The 15,838-nt window shown below is 38.8% G+C and overlaps 1 protein-coding gene and 1 non-coding gene across 4 annotated transcripts in view; both read right to left on the minus strand.

The window, feature by feature from the left end:
- Nucleotides 1–15,838, minus strand: part of LOC131224718 (uncharacterized) — a 59,437-nt gene that overhangs the window by 12,326 nt on the left and 31,273 nt on the right. For 2 of the 3 annotated variants that reach the window (XM_058220030.1, XM_058220029.1), the window contains exons 2-4: nucleotides 5,060–5,551; nucleotides 1,537–1,657; nucleotides 313–628 (exon numbers count right to left, since the gene is read on the minus strand). In XM_058220030.1, coding sequence (XP_058076013.1) covers nucleotides 313–628; nucleotides 1,537–1,657; nucleotides 5,060–5,536 — 914 coding nt within the window. In that variant the 5' untranslated portion in view covers nucleotides 5,537–5,551. Of the gene's footprint in view, nucleotides 1–312; nucleotides 629–1,536; nucleotides 1,658–5,059; nucleotides 5,552–5,663; nucleotides 5,898–15,838 lie in introns of those variants that run through there. The other variant, XM_058220031.1, reaches the window with a different exon arrangement.
- Nucleotides 10,732–10,838, minus strand: LOC131226517 (small nucleolar RNA R71). Its single transcript, XR_009161893.1, has one exon. It is a non-coding gene; the product is annotated as a small nucleolar RNA R71 (small nucleolar RNA).

Here is a 15,838-nt window from a genome sequence, read left to right on the forward strand (position 1 = left end):
GACCTACAGTCGGGTTGGGTCAATCAGGTTTGGGTTGACCTGAACCCAAGCTGCAGCCTAATCTTAACCTTCTGATATCGATCATTTATTTTGGAGAACTAACCATTTTATTTTTCACAATCTATTTCAAGAAAACTAATTGGATGGCCTTTTCTTCAGGGATATGTTACATCCAGAACGGAACCAAGAATTAGGAAGGTCTGGATTGGTGTATATTATGCCATGTGAACAGTGGATTCGTCACAACCACTTAAGAAGTGAAAATGCACAAAGAAGATAAGAGCTTTGATGGCAATTGGTGTGGTTTATTACCTGGTTAGCTGAGAATTCGAGTTACGTCTGATGTGATGTGGAATATTATCATTTTGAGTGGAACTCTGCATCCGAAATAAAGTTACAGGTAGGTTGAGAATCTCTTGCCCACAGACATCACATTTATTGTTGTTTCTCCTGCTGAACCACTTCATTGCACATTCCTCATGCATGAGCCTGAGGTCACCTTTGCAACTGCACTCCAGCTTGAGAGAAGTTCCTCCTCCACAAAGTTCATCAAGACAGATTCTGCAACATGCGTCTTTTTCAGGAATCTCTTCATCACCATCTTCCAAATGAGCAGGACTGATAAGACCTGACTCAGAAGACAATAAAGTGAGTTGTAGAAGACGAAAGTGAGAAAAGAGAATAAAAACAATTGCTTTCAGTTCAGGAAAAGAGTGAGATACATCAACATAATCAGATAAAATAATTTGAGACTGCCCCTTCCAATTGGACCGCTACTCTGTTGCATGCTTCATGCCATTCTGTGAACTGTGCACCAAAACATCTATAGTGTACACATGTCAGATGTGCACAGTAATCAGGACCTTTGATTTTTCAGGCTCATAAGGTGGATAGCCTTAGCACAAAAAACAAGGCAATCGGACCATGTTAGCCCTCCAATAGTAGTCTGAGACTGGGCGGTCAACTAAAACTTGTGCAAAAAATAAATAATGGTCCAAATTCAAGAGGAAAAACTCAATCACATGCTCATGACTGTGCAATCACTGCATTTTTTGCTTCATGGTGGCACACTAGATTAAAGGTCCTCATCCCCATACTGGCACATCTGTGGCAGGGACCAGACTGCATAGAACTTGTATGAAACAAACTTCATAATAGCATTCTCTTTCCAATTATATTTTCATTTTGTAATTTTCAGTGCCAAGTGTACTATTTACGCTGCACTTGGATGCACAAGTGCATTGAACTGCAAAAACATCATTTAATCAAAGGGAAACAGGAAAAAATAACAGCGTTCAAGTGTTTTTAGTGAGGAAGTAGCCCACCACATGCAATTACCATCCTTTCAGGTCCAACTTAAAAGTAATGCAATTGCAACTAGGAGCCAAGACCCTCAATATAGATGCCATCAAAGGAAACAACAATACGGTTAGTTCCACTTCTTTAGAATAAAAATTGCAATTCAATTTCATAATGCACCAAAACACACCCTTAATAAACGTTGTGATCCATACCAGTATTACAGTGCACACGTACCATCACTAGTATCCATCCCTGTTTGCTCTTTTGGGGTAGCGAAGGACCCAGTTCTCAAAATAACAACATTTCGCACTGGCACGGACAAGGACCTTGGAACTTTTGCTGGAATTGTCTGTCTCTGCATGGACCCACTATTTGGTCAATTTACTTTCTCAAGAGTGGATTCACTGTCGAATTTACTAAAGAAAGAAAGCAATGACACCCAACACTTAAAAAATGCTACAATGCATCTTCGGCCCAGAAATATAAGGGCAGCCTTCATGTTTCAACTTATTTAGCATGGATGGTGGTATAGAAGTAAACTGTGGCCCAAAAATCAAGCCTGAAGTTTATTGCCTCGAGCGATAATCGAGTGCAAGAAATTTAGGGAGAAAACAAGAAGATTGAGATTATCACTATCTTCTTTAGCCTTTCACCCAGAAATTTGGGATTGCCCTTTAAATGGTAGATCAGCAAAAGTTCTATGATCATCTTGCCACCAGGCATCAACCTTCCTCTTGAAACCTGTCACACCACTCATATGCCAACACACTCCCACCAAGTATTGCTCCCTAGCCAACTATTGCATGCACGCCCCAAAGGACGAGCAAGCAAAGTTGAGGGGCAGTTGCCAGGCAAACCACTGAAGTACGAAGCACCTACACATGCAAGGTTTTGCTTGAGCAGTTGGCAGCACATAATAGCGAGGAACTCATCAATACATGTTGCCAACATGACTCACATTCCAACACAGCACCAAGCACAACTATTGTCTGTTACTCACAAAGGCGAATCTGTGAATAGTTGGTATCTAGAGCATGCAGTGCCAGATGAGCCCATTCAGCACAAATTTCCTATGTTAATTCAAAGGGGAAAAAAAGGAGATATTAACGAAGGCAAGCCAAAAAAGAATCTTTAAAGGGAAAGCCAACAAAGTAAGAAATCTCACTCTTGGCTCTTTCTTAGCACAAAATATTCAAACTTTGGGTTTTTATGGGATTATTCAGGAAGATCTAATTGGAGAACTAATATTAATAAATAAATAAATAAATAAAAATTAAACTAGAAAAAGTAACTAAACTAATGCTATAATTTTATTTTTTATAAAAAAAAATGAGAAAAATTGAAAAAAAAAAAAATATCAGGAAAAAATGCAAAATAAAAAAAATTCATGAAATATCGCAGTATTTTCAACTATAATGATATCTTAACTTCAGATTTTTATGGGATTATTCGCGAAAAATCTAATTGGAGAATTAATAAAAAAAATTTAAATAGAAAACTAACTAAACTAATGCTATAATTAAAAAAATGAGAAATTTTGGAAAAAAAAAAAGGTTATCAGGAAAAAATGCAAAAAAAAAAAAAAAAAAAAAAGGAAGAAGAAGAAGAAGAAGAAGAAGAAATACCACAGTATTTTCAACTATAATGAAAATATCATAATTTATCCTCAAGATTTTCTTAAGGGTTTGCTTGGTTGCACCTGCACCAAATATCATGATATTTCAATATCGGTGCCCCCTAAATGACATTAGAATAACACAATAGTTTCAAAATGCATTCCGCGAGGCAGGGATGGAGGGAGTTTGGTTCCTTCAATGAAAAGTGAAAAATGACACAATGGAGTTCATGGATTGGGAGCAATGATTACAATTCTATAACATCTCAACAGAACACGTCAATCTGCAAGTGAGTTTCTACTACCATTCATATTCAAATTCAAACAGCTCAGATGACAAACCTAAGCTGGCCAAGCCATACTCTATAGCACTAGATGCAACATGGAAAGAGTACATCTACATTATGCAAATAAGAGGAATTATGTGATCCCCGGCCAGAGCACTATAGTATCATCAAGCTTTCAGCTTCTAAATGTGGGCCATGATTAAGTAATTCAAAGTGTTGGTTTGTGGGGATCCATTGTGTATGGACTGTGTGCCAAAAAATATGCCCAGTAAGGCAATCTCACCCCCTGATTGGTGTCTGCAAAAGGAAAGAAATACATGTGCTACCATTCAAATGAAAAAGAAGAGGCCAAAGAGCGGATGTCTAGGATCCTCCATTCTGGGAACCATGATGGGACCATCAGATCATTGGCACAAATCATTTGAACCCTGTATCCCACTAGTACAAACTGAAACACAATTCATTTTTTAGCTCGAAGAACCCATAATTCATCTGCAAATGAACCCTTAATATAGCAATTTTAAGATATTTGAAATCAAGTTTAAGCCACATACATATCATAGAAAGACCTCCAGAGTAGAAGATGAAGAATTGACATGAGTGCTGCCCTAATGGCTGGCCCAACTTGTACAAGTGGGGCCCATGGTTCAGTGATCTAGACCAATGTTTTAAATATCAACGATATCAACCGATATATCCCTCGATATATCTTATATCCCACCTGTGCAATACGAAACGCACAGGTAGTGCCGATATTCACATGTTCGATTCAATGAGCATTTTCAATTTTCGATCTTTTTTTTTTTTGTTAAAATTATGTTAAATCAGTGTCAAATGGTTATAAATCCATTGGTTCTTCATGTTTTACATGAAAAATTATATATTTGGATCTTTGATTTCGATATCCATTGGTTCTTCATGTTCTTCATGTTTTTATCAAAATTTTCCCTCAACCAGCTATTGATTGAGACTAATTTTGAAGTCTTCAAGAGTATTTCATGAAATGATCATCACATACACTCTAATTTCAAATTTTGAGTATAGGTGGTCCGATTTGTAAAAAATTGGTGAAAATTAAAATTTTCTCAAATTTCTTTCAAATTGTTTACAATGTTGCACTCCAAACATGAAATCAAGCATGTATGAGGGCCAATCTACTGATTTGTTAAGTCTTTGTCAATTTTCAGAAAATAAAAATCAATTCTCAATTAAAAATTAATAAAAAATTATTTTAAAAAAATTTCCTTCAACCAGCTATCAATTGAGAATAATTTTGAAGTATTTAGGAGTGTTTGATGAAATAATCATCACAAACACTCTTAAATGTTATGCATTCAATTTGAATATAGTTGCATTAGTTCAGTTAGATAACGCATAGTTTAGGACCCTATACAAAAGAAACCTATTATGTGCACTTCTTTTTTGAGATGTTATGACTTAAAAGTGGGTATTAAGGTCTTTTTTAAAAATCTCTGTTTCATTGAAAAATTCAACCATTTTCCCAATATTTCACAATGTTTCCCAAAAAGTGCGATAAATTACCCGATACAAACGATATATCCCATGCGATAAACGATACGTATCTATATCCCAAGGATGCGATACGTAACGCGATACCGATATTTTGAACACTGATCTGGACTGCTAGTCTAATGGGATCTCCCATAGATGGTGCTGCCCCAAAATCTCCAAAATTGGAAGACCATAACCCTTTGTTAGTGGCCCACAATCAGGTGGCAGGCAATCACATCAACAGCATGGAAAATGGAACCATGGGCCCCACCTGCATAGAATGGGTGCATCAGGACACTATTCAGATGATATGCTTTAGAGCCTCATACAAAAGAGTGCTTACATATGAAGGCGGCTGGTCATTCCGTGTTGGCTCCCTAGCAGAGCTTGAAATTGAAGGAGACAAGTTTGATGCAGGCGTTACAGGAAGCGACACACATCTTTTCCAAGTGAGTGCTGCAATATAACTTGCCAGACTGGCATTTTCAGGGATTGCCAGGTCTGGTCTTGGAGTGGAATCTGAATTGAGGAGGGGGCTTCTCTCATTAGGCATGGGTGCCTGGTTCTTGAAGGTCAGTCCCCGCAATGAACCACTTGCAGATGAACTACCTTGAGAGGAACCAAGCGATTGGGGTGGACCTTTTCTGTTGAGGTTAGTACTAAAACATATCTGTCTTGGGGGTATTTGAAGTGAGAGATCCGCCCGCCTGCCACTATGTTCTGATTGTGTAAGTTCGTTGTTTGAAGGTATCTGAAGTGAGAGATCAGCCTGCCTGCCACTATGTTCTGAATGTGTAAGTTCGTTGTTCGTGGGCTCCATGTGTCGATGAAGAACCTGCATATGACAAGTCTCTGTAGTTAGCTTCTACTTCTGAACAACTATACTAGAAAATGCATACCCAACAACAAGGATCATAATGTACAGATGCCAAATATGAAGACACAACCTTAGTTGCATGGTCCAACTAGGTGTCGCTGCCGCTTCGAATCACACTTCAGACTCACTCTCCCATTCCTGCTTCCTACCAGTTTATACTTGAAAACATTTTGAAACCGACGCTTCCCCACTCCCAAACCCGATTTTGTTGCTGCTTCACTTCATGCTTAGTGCAACTAGGCAGTAACACTTCATGTTAGCCACTAGTTTACGAGGACTCTAGTGAACAACTTCTCATGTCAGATTAGTTTCTAAAAGGGAAAAGATACAGATCTTCCACCATGTGCTGCACCTTTATATTGATGAGCTGAATATGTATTCTAGCACATACTAAATCGATTCAACCAAAGCTCAGACTTTTTTTACTAAGCATTGCTACATCTCCTAATGAGTTTTGTTAAGCCTAGACACACCTCTACGCATTCAAACATCCCAACCTGCCACCTGTGGGGTACATCTGTGATGTTCATCAGGCAGGCACCACCATTTTGATTACCAGCACCAAAAGTGCTGGTGGTTGACTCATCAGGTGGGCCATGCAAGCACATTGACTGTAAAATTGACAATTTGTTAGAAATGTTCTCTGTTTTTGTACACATGTGGCCTACCTGATGAGCTGACTGACCTGATATTTGGGTCGGTCATCTACCATCGGGACCACATGATGCACATCTCGGATTTTTAGCAAAGCTCATCTCCTTCAATCGTGTATCAGCCAGTTATGATCTAGCCTTGCCGCACATATAACTAATCAACATCACTGCAAAAATTAGTTAACTACATTTAGTTGCTTGATGCTTCTAATCATGTGTTGCTTCTGCTTTGATTCACACTACCACTCTCAACAATTCAGGAAATGAAAATCTGAGAAAAGAAAACCCAAATAGGCATTCACGATATGACTCCTGCTAAGCATAAAATTAGTTAAAATGACAATGCAGAACATTATTCACTACATAGCCTAAATAATTTAAATTCCAGAGCTAAAACTACAAGACGACAAAAACCTGAAAATAAAACATCCAAATGGGCTTTCAATACATCCTGTTAAGTATAAAATCAATTGAATTGACACTACAGATCATTGTTCATCGCACGAGCTGAATAATTTCACTTCCAGAGTAAAAGCCTCAAATAACCCACAAAATTCTGCCAATCCTCCAAATGAATAGGCAAGATATGACTCCTGATGAGCAGAAAATCAATCAAAATGCCATTACAAACACGTTATCTATCACAAAAAACCCACTAAATTCCAAATGAAGTGCACTTGGGATTCAACATTCACCTCTTGCTAAGCATAAAATCTATCAGAATGGCATTACAAGACATTATTCATAGCAGACTCTTAATAATCTCATTTCCGTAGCTGAACTTTCACCCAAAAAAAAAAAAAAAACCAACAAAATCCTGTAAGGAATTCCAAATGGCATTCAACAGCCGATTCTTACAAAGTGCAAAATCAATTAGAATGGCATTACAAGACATTCCATCAAAGACTCTGGACAATCTCAATTCCAGAGCTCAAATCACATAAAGGCCACGAAATTCAGAACCAAAAAAAAAAAAAAAAAATCAAAACGGTAACCAATGTTCAATTCTTACTTTGAATAAAACCAAGTAAAATGGCATTGCAAGACAGGTCTCAATAATCTCATTTGAATTATTAAAATCATAGAAAAACCCAAGATTTTGAGGGCGTGTCTGTGTGCATTGCTCATACATGGATTACCAATGACCATTGTAAAACTCAAGCTTCATTGAAGGATTGTTTTCTATAAACTTCAGATCATAATCAGAGGGCCTTACAGTGAGAGGCCGCGGTGGGAGATTGCGAGAGAGAAGCTGTCAAGGAAGGAGGCTGAGTGCTCGAGATTGGGACTGTCCAAGCTCATCTCGACAGTCAGGATCATGGTAGATATGAAGAGAGAGATGACAGTTGTGGATGAGCTGCAGTCGTGAGAAGCTCAAGGTTCCGATTAAGAGTCAGTCACTGATTGCAAGAAGATTGGCAGGAGTGGCCCTGGCAACAAAAGCTTGGAGTTGGTAGGAAGGATGTTTGATCAAAGCTCAGCAGAAAGTGGACCTTTGGCTCTCAAGATGGATAATGAGGAAGGTGAAGTTCAAGGGAGGTGAACTAAGGTGGAGAAGAGGAGGGCCATAGGGTCAAGAAGGGAGATGGTAGGAAGGAACCCTTGACGGAGTTCCCCACAAACTTTGTGGAGAATTTTCCTAAAAGGTGGTCTAAGGAGCACTTTGTTAAGGTGTTCGGGAACTTTGGAATGGTGCAGGAAGTGTCGATGCCCACATTTCAGGTCTCGAAGGACATTTTTGGGGTTCACATTCATTCAAATGGAGTCCTAAGAGGAGGTGAGCTTGGCGATTAAAGGCCTTAAAGGGAAGGGGTTTGAAGGAAGGAAGATTGTTGTGCAAAGCAAGGAGAAGATGAGAATTAATGTGAAGGGAAAGATTGAGACAAAGGAAGGGAAAGGGCCAAAAGTCAGTGCAATGGAGGCCAAGGTCAAAAGGGTCACCTCCTTTTGAGACGTGGTAGCAGGGATCCTACTAATCCAGACAGCTGAGAGGGGAGCCAATACTAACAAAGATAGCTACATTGCTTTGCTGCAAGATGAAAGTAGATGAGTCTGGAAGGAGATGCCTGCAATGGGCCCAGAGGTGAAGGCCCATCTAGTGGTGGTGGAGGATAGGTGGAAGGCATTGCACTAGTCTCTGGTAGAGACATTGAAGGAGAGAGCTTCAATGGAAAAGCTGGGGGCTTGGAACTCAGAGTGTTGTAACCTAGGAAAAGACAACATGATTCTTCAATAGCTTAGTAGCTCAAATGTGTGTATATTGTTGAGTGTCTAATATTGCATATTTTCCCGTAATTATATCTTGGTTTTAGGAACATGATAATACTTAATGGTATATTTTATACATGTTTGTGTTGCAAGGTGAATCTGAGAGCTTGGATTGAAAAGAATGCTAAAAGCATGGATTTTATGCTCAAGAATCACCAAAGCAAGGAGTGGATCTTAGGAGACCAAGATTGAAGATTTCAAGACCTCAAGATCCAAGAAAACCAAGTACAAGGATGAAGAAAGACTGGAGAAGATTATAAAGTCTGCAGCAGAAAAACAGGCTAGTTCGGTCCGACCTAAGCCAACTTCGGTCCGACCGAAATCGCACAAAACAGTCCAGCAAGAAATTGTGATTTTCGGAATTAATTCGGCTCGACCTTCGGCTCGACTCGGTCCGACCTAAATTTAACAGATTTTTTGCACGGAATTTTCAGCCTTAATTTGGTCCGACCGAAGCCAACTTCGGTCCGACCGAAATCGTCTAGAATTGTACAGCAAGAAAGTGCGATTTTCAGTCTTAATTCGATCCGACCGAAGCATAACGCGGTCTTATGCAGAGTGCATAAATTCAAATCGGATTGTGAAAATTCCAAGGCGGTGCATAAGATGGAGCTTGACAACTATAAAAAGGAGTCCCTAAGACATTCCTAGGTATCTTCTAGGGTTTAAGGACTGGAGCAAATGGGTGGAGAGCCGCCGCCAAGAGGTCTTCTTCGTCTTCCTTAGTTTGTTTTCATGTTTTGTTTGAGAGATTTCGGTTTAATCATGTCTATGGTTAACTAAACCTCTTAGCTAGGGCTAAGAGGTGAAGCTTGTAGCGTGATTGGGACGTTTATCTTGCTTTGATTCTTATTTATATTGAACTTCATTGCTTTCTAGTTGATTTTAAGGAATATTTTCAGTTTTCTATGGTTTGTTATGACTCAAATTACAATAGATACTGCGATAGTTTTGAATATCTTCTTTTCCGATTTGAGATTGTGAGATTGGTAAATCCTGTTGTTCACCATCGTCTCCTGGGCATGGTAGGGTGATGGAATCCCTTCCAAATCTTTACAATTTTCTTCCATTAAGACTAGATCAATAAACAGTTCAGAGATTTTATCATCTCTTCTTCCAACTGGATAAGATAGGACTCTTATTCCAGTTACATCTCTTGAATCAAGTAAGGTAGCATCTTGATAGCTACAAGTGGATCCTTGGCACCCTAGTTCCCACCTGCAATTGATAATTTAAACATTATTCACAATTACTCTCTTTATTCCAGATTTCAGATTTAGATCTTCTTCTAGTTCTAGTTCTAGTTATTTTCAAAAACGTACAAGATTAGTCCCTATGGATTCGACCTCGGTCTCACCGAGTTATTACTATACTACGACCCTACACTTGGGGTTGTGAACAAGTTTTTGGCGCCGTTGCCGAGGGCTATGGCTAGGCTTTTCTGAATTTAATTAGTATTAGAATAAGGTTAAGATTAAGATTAACTTTCTGTTTTATTTCTAAGTTAGGATTTTTTCTGAACTTGTTTTTAGAATCTAACTTGGTTTTCTGTTTTGTAGGATTCTAACATAGCAATCTCCGATCCGGTAACTTCTTTCTAATTTTCTCCCTTATTTTTTTAGTTTCCCTAGTTTTCTTTCTTAGGTTTAGTTTTTAGTTGCTTAAGGGCTGAGAGTGTTTCATGCCCAAGTGGGTCTGTGACAACACTCTCTGTCTCTTGAGTGAAGGAGGACTGCCTATCCGTCACCGGATTAGACACCACTCGAGATCCTCAAAGTCAATTGAAGTGATGGCTGCAAATCAACCTCAACCTCTAGTTGAGGAAATCCAAGATGAAAACGAGGTACACAATGCACCCCCGCCTCGTACTTTACGAGATTATTTATAACTGGCGAGGGTGAGCACACCTTCCTGCATGATTTTTCCAGACAATGCAGGAAATATGGATATTAAGCCAAGAGTAATCCAACTCCTTCCAAAATTCCATGGACTTGAATCTGAAAGTTCATATCTACACATGAAAGAGTTTGATGAGATAATAGCCACCTTATACTTTCCTAATGTGTCTGAGGACACGATCAGGCTGAAACTCTTTCCCTTCTCCTTAAAAGAAAAAGTTAAGACGTTGTTGTATTCACTACGTCCACGATCCATTGGCAGATGGAACGACATGACAAAGAGTTCATAAAGAATTTCTTCCCATACCATAAGACGAACACCATCAGAAAGTTGATCATGAACTTCACCCAAAAGGAAGATGAGACATTCTTCCAATGGTGGGAGCAGTTCGAGGATCTTGTCAGTTCATGCCGACAACATGGCTTCGAAACGTGGCACATATCAAATTTCTTCTATGATAGACTAACATCTTCCATGCGCCAATTGGTCGAGACGATGTGCAATGGGGAATTCATGAACAAAGATGTCGATGATGTGTGGGATTACTTTGACAAACTTGTTAAAAACGCACAATCATGGGACATCTCCCCAAGACCTAACACCACTTCTAAGCTTACTCAATCAAAGGAGAAGGGAGGAATTTATATTTTCAAAGAGGAAGATAATATAAATGCTAAAGTGGCCAATCTCACAAGGAAAATCGAGGCCACGGAACTAAAGAAGGATAAGGCTAAGGAAGTTATTTGTGGTATTTGTGGTATTTGTGCTTGCAACATACATACGACTGAAAATTGTCCAACAATACCCACTTTTCAAGAAATATTAAATGACCAATCGAATGCCATGAACAACTACCAAAGACCTTTCAGTGGACCCACCTCAAATACATACAACTCCAGCTGAAGGAAACATCCCAATTTCAATTAGAGGAATGGACAAACGGCTAACCCTCAAGGGGCTCTATCTCAACTCTTAAATCAAAAGAAGCCTCAGGAGGATCCAATTTTAAAACACATCCAAAATTAAGAGCTTTTCAATCAAGGCACATTACAAGCCTACCAAGACCTTGACAAGGCCATTCAACGGATTGAGTCACACTTAACGACTAGGGAGAAAGGGATGCTTCCAGCCCAACCTCTCTCCAATTCAAAACTACAATATGAAATTAGTGACCCAAGCTCTTCAAATCAAATGGAGCAAGCTAAGTCTATCACCACTCTTAGGAGTGGAAAGACAATTGACAAGACTATTCTGGTAAATGCTGAAAAGCCTAAGAACTCGGAAGAATATGAGAATAATGGACCTAGCAATGCTCCACATGGGTTAGAACTGGAACCTCAAAGTAAACCGATTACACCATTCCCTCAACGGTTGATTGCACCAAAACTTCTCTAACTCTCAAGATATTATAGAGGTGCCTAAGCAAATGAAGGTCAACATCCCTCTACTGGATGTTGTTAAACAAATACCTTCATATGCCAAATTTCAGAAAGATCTATGCACTACCAAAAGACGGCAAAACATACAAAAGAAAATCTTCTTGACAAAAAAAGTGAGTGTCATCCAAAAATACAAAGATCCCAGCAGCCCAACCATCACTTGTGTAATTGGGAATTACCGGATTGAGCATACACTTCTTAAATTGGGGGCGAGTGTTAACTTGATCCCCTACTTGGTTTACGAACAACTGGGTCTTGGTGAATTAAAACCCACCCAGACCACATTATAACTTGTCGATCGCTCGGTTCATGTACCGAGAGGGGTAATTGAGGATGTGTTGGTCCAGGTTGACAAATTCTACTATCTAGTAGATTTTATTATCATTAAACAATGAACACCAAAGTGTCATCTCCTTTTGTCACTCCCAGGCCTACGGTGGTTACTTTTCTGCTAAAAAAACCACGGCCAAAATTCTGCAGTGCAACTTTTATTGGCCTACTATGTTCAAAGATACTCATGAGTTCTGCAAAGCTTGTAAGCGTTGTCAAAAATTGGGAGCATTGTCCCGTCAAAATATGATGCCTCTGAACCCCATTCTGATCATTGAAGCATTCGATTGTTAGGGCATCGATTTCATGGGACCTTTCCCCCAATCCTTTGGGAATATTTACATTTTGTTAGCGGTAGACTACGTCACTAAATGAGTTGAAGCGATGCCGTACTGGAACAATGACCATCGAACGGTCATTAGGTTCGTAAAAGAAAACATCCTTTCCTGGTTCAAAACACCTCAGGCCGTCATTAGTGATGGAGGTTCATACTTCTATAATAGACCATTTGAGAACTTAATGAAGAAATATGGCATCTCTCATAAAGTGAGCACTCCATACCACCAGCAAACAAGTGGGCAAGCTGAGATTTCCAACAGCGAGATTAAACAAATTCTGGAAAAGACGGTTAACCCTGATCGCAAGGATTGGTTAATCCGCTTGACCGATGCTTTATGGGCCTACCGTACTGCCTTTAAACCCAAAATTGGAATGTCTCCCTTTAGACTCGTCTATGGGAAAGCTTGCCACTTGCCTGTGGAACTAGAACATAGAGCCTACTGGGCTATTAAAAATCTGAACTTTAACTTGGACAACGCTAGCTCGCTGCGCAAACTTCAATTAAATGAACTCGAGGAAATCCAGAATGACGCATACGAGAACTCGAGAATTTACAAGGATGGATGAAGGTGCTCCATGACAGGAACATCCATCAGAAATCATTCTTAACCGGTTAAAAAGTATTTTTTGTACAATTTTCGGTTACATCTTTTTCCGAGTAAACTCTGATCTCATTGGACCGGCCCTTTCACTATTACTAATGTTTATCCTCATGGGGCCGTCGAGATAAAGAACCCAACAACTGGCAATGTTTTCAAAGTAAATGGACATCGTCTAAAGCCATTGGTTGAAAAGTTTGATTTAGAGGACACGTCCATACCTCTGACTAATCCTGTGTACCAGGATTAACCTCCTAGTCTGATGGAGGTGTAGTTAGATTTATTGCTTTCATTGGACTAGGATAGCTTGCTTTCAGTTTGTTTAGTCATTGTGCTAACCCATCTTCACGTTGAGATCTTTGGAATAACTTCAATTCGCCTTCTTCAGGTACTACATTTCCATCACTTGTCCTTTCTTTTCGTTGCCTCATGTGCATTGCATGCGTATATCTTTTACATTGAGGACAATGTAGATTTTAGGTTAGGGGTGTGAATTAGGTAAACTAATTAGTGTTTTTCTTAGTTTTTGAGCAAAAATTGTGAACTTTTTCAATTTTTCAAAGTAAAAACCTGTTTGAAAAGCAATAGTTTGTGCATTCTTTAAGAATGTTTTGAGTATGGTAAGATGAAGATTGAATTTTGAATTGTTGGAGTTTGATCAACTAAGTAGTCTATCACTTAAAGTTCTTGCATTCAATTGATTAAGAGGAAGTTTGAATATCATGTTGATCTAAATCACAAGACACATTCAATTTGCTTTCTGTGAAATGTACTAGAATTTCTCATTGATAGCATGTACATCATTGATAGATATGGAGAATTAAGTCTGGAGAATGAAAAATCTGAAAAGAATGATTAAATAAAAAGAGACCATCCATATAAAATCAAAAACTGGAAAAAGAAGGAAAATGGGATAAGTTTGGAATCAGCACTTGATTATTCAATTAATCTTGAGGTGATGAGTATGGGTAACATTATGAAATGATAGTATTTTTATGGAAAGTAAGTTGAAATTCACTAAGCACGTTGGAAAAACTTGATATATGAACTTATGCTCTTGAATTATTAATGAAGAACCTATTTGATTGATTGCTCACTTGGTTCGGCTCTAGGTTTTCAAATTTTCACTCTCGCTTCTTTGGATTATACTCATTCATACTCATCTGCACAAAAGATTGTTTTCTGAAAGAAGTTTTGAACTTTGAGAATGGAAGATTATTTCACGCATGTTCTGCTCGGGACTAGCAAAATGCTGGTTGGGGGGTGTGTTGAGTGTCAAATATTGCATATTTTCCCCTAATTATATCTTGGTTTTAGGAACATGATAATGTTTAATGGTATATTTTATACATGTTTGTGTTGCAAGGTGAATCTGAGAGCTTGGATTGAAAAGAATGCTAAAAGCATGGATTTGATGCTCAAGAATCACCAAAGCAAGGATTGGATCTTAGGAGACTAAGAATGAAGATTTCAAGACCTCAAGATCTAAGAAAACCATGTACAAAGGATGAAGAAAGCCTAGAGAAGCTTACAAAGTCTGCAGCAAAAAAATAGGCTAGTTCGGTTCGACCGAAATTGCATAAAACAGTCCAACAAGAAATTGTGATTTTCTTAATTAATTCGACTCGACTCGGTCCGACCTAAATTTGACAGATTTTCTGCACAGAATTTTCCGCCTTAATTTGGTCCGACCGAAGCGTAACGCAGGGCTTACACAGAGTGCATAAATTCAAATCGGATTGCGGAAATTCCAAGGCAGTGCGTAAGATGGAGCTTCACAACTATAAATAGGAGTCCCTAGGACGTTCCTAGGTATCTTTTAGGGTTTAAGGACTGGAGCAATAGGGTGGAGAGCCGCCGCTAAGAGTTCTTCTTCGTCTTCCTTAGTTTGTTTTCATGTTTTGTTTGAGAGATTTTGGTTTAAGCATGTCTATGGTTAACTAAACCTCTTAGTTAGAGCTAAGAGGTGAAGCTTGTGGCGTGATCGGGATGTTTATCTTGCTTTGATTCTTGTTTATATTGAACTTCATTGATTTCTAATTGATTTTAAGGAATATTTTCAGTTTTCTATGGTTTGTTGTGACTTAAATTACAATAGATACTGCGATAGCTTTGAATATCTTCTTTTCCGATTTGAGATTGTGAGATTAGTAAATCCTGTTGTTCACCATCATCTCCTGGGCATGGTAGGGTGATGGAATCCCTTCCAAATCTTCACAAACTTCTTCCGTTGAGACTAGATCAATGAAAAATTCAGAGATTTGATCATCTCTTTTTCCAACTGGATAAGATAGGACTCTGATTCCAGTTACATCTCTTGAATTAAGGTAGCATCTTGATAGCTACAAGTGGATCCGTGGCACCCTAGTTCCCACCTTTCAATTGATAGTTTAAACATTATTCACAATTACTCTCTTTATTCCAAATTTCAGATTTAGATCTTCTTCTAGTTCTAGTTCTAGTTATTTTCAGAAACGTACAAGATTAGTCCTTGTGGATAAGACCTCGGTCTCACCGAGTTATTACTACATCGCAACCCTACACTTGGGGTTGTGAACATATATATCTTTGGCCGTCTGAAAACGTTGATAGGATCATCTTCATTAGCACCCTCTTCAGGGATGGTCCAGTTGCCCATATGTGCAAGTGGTTTGATCGATCAAAATTCAGGTGGGAGGACGTTTGGTCCCAGTTTTAGGACCTGTCGCTCGAACTCTA

Source organism: Magnolia sinica, chromosome 14 (assembly GCF_029962835.1).
Source record: "Magnolia sinica isolate HGM2019 chromosome 14, MsV1, whole genome shotgun sequence".
In the NCBI taxonomy this organism is placed as follows: Eukaryota; Viridiplantae; Streptophyta; class Magnoliopsida; order Magnoliales; family Magnoliaceae; genus Magnolia; species Magnolia sinica.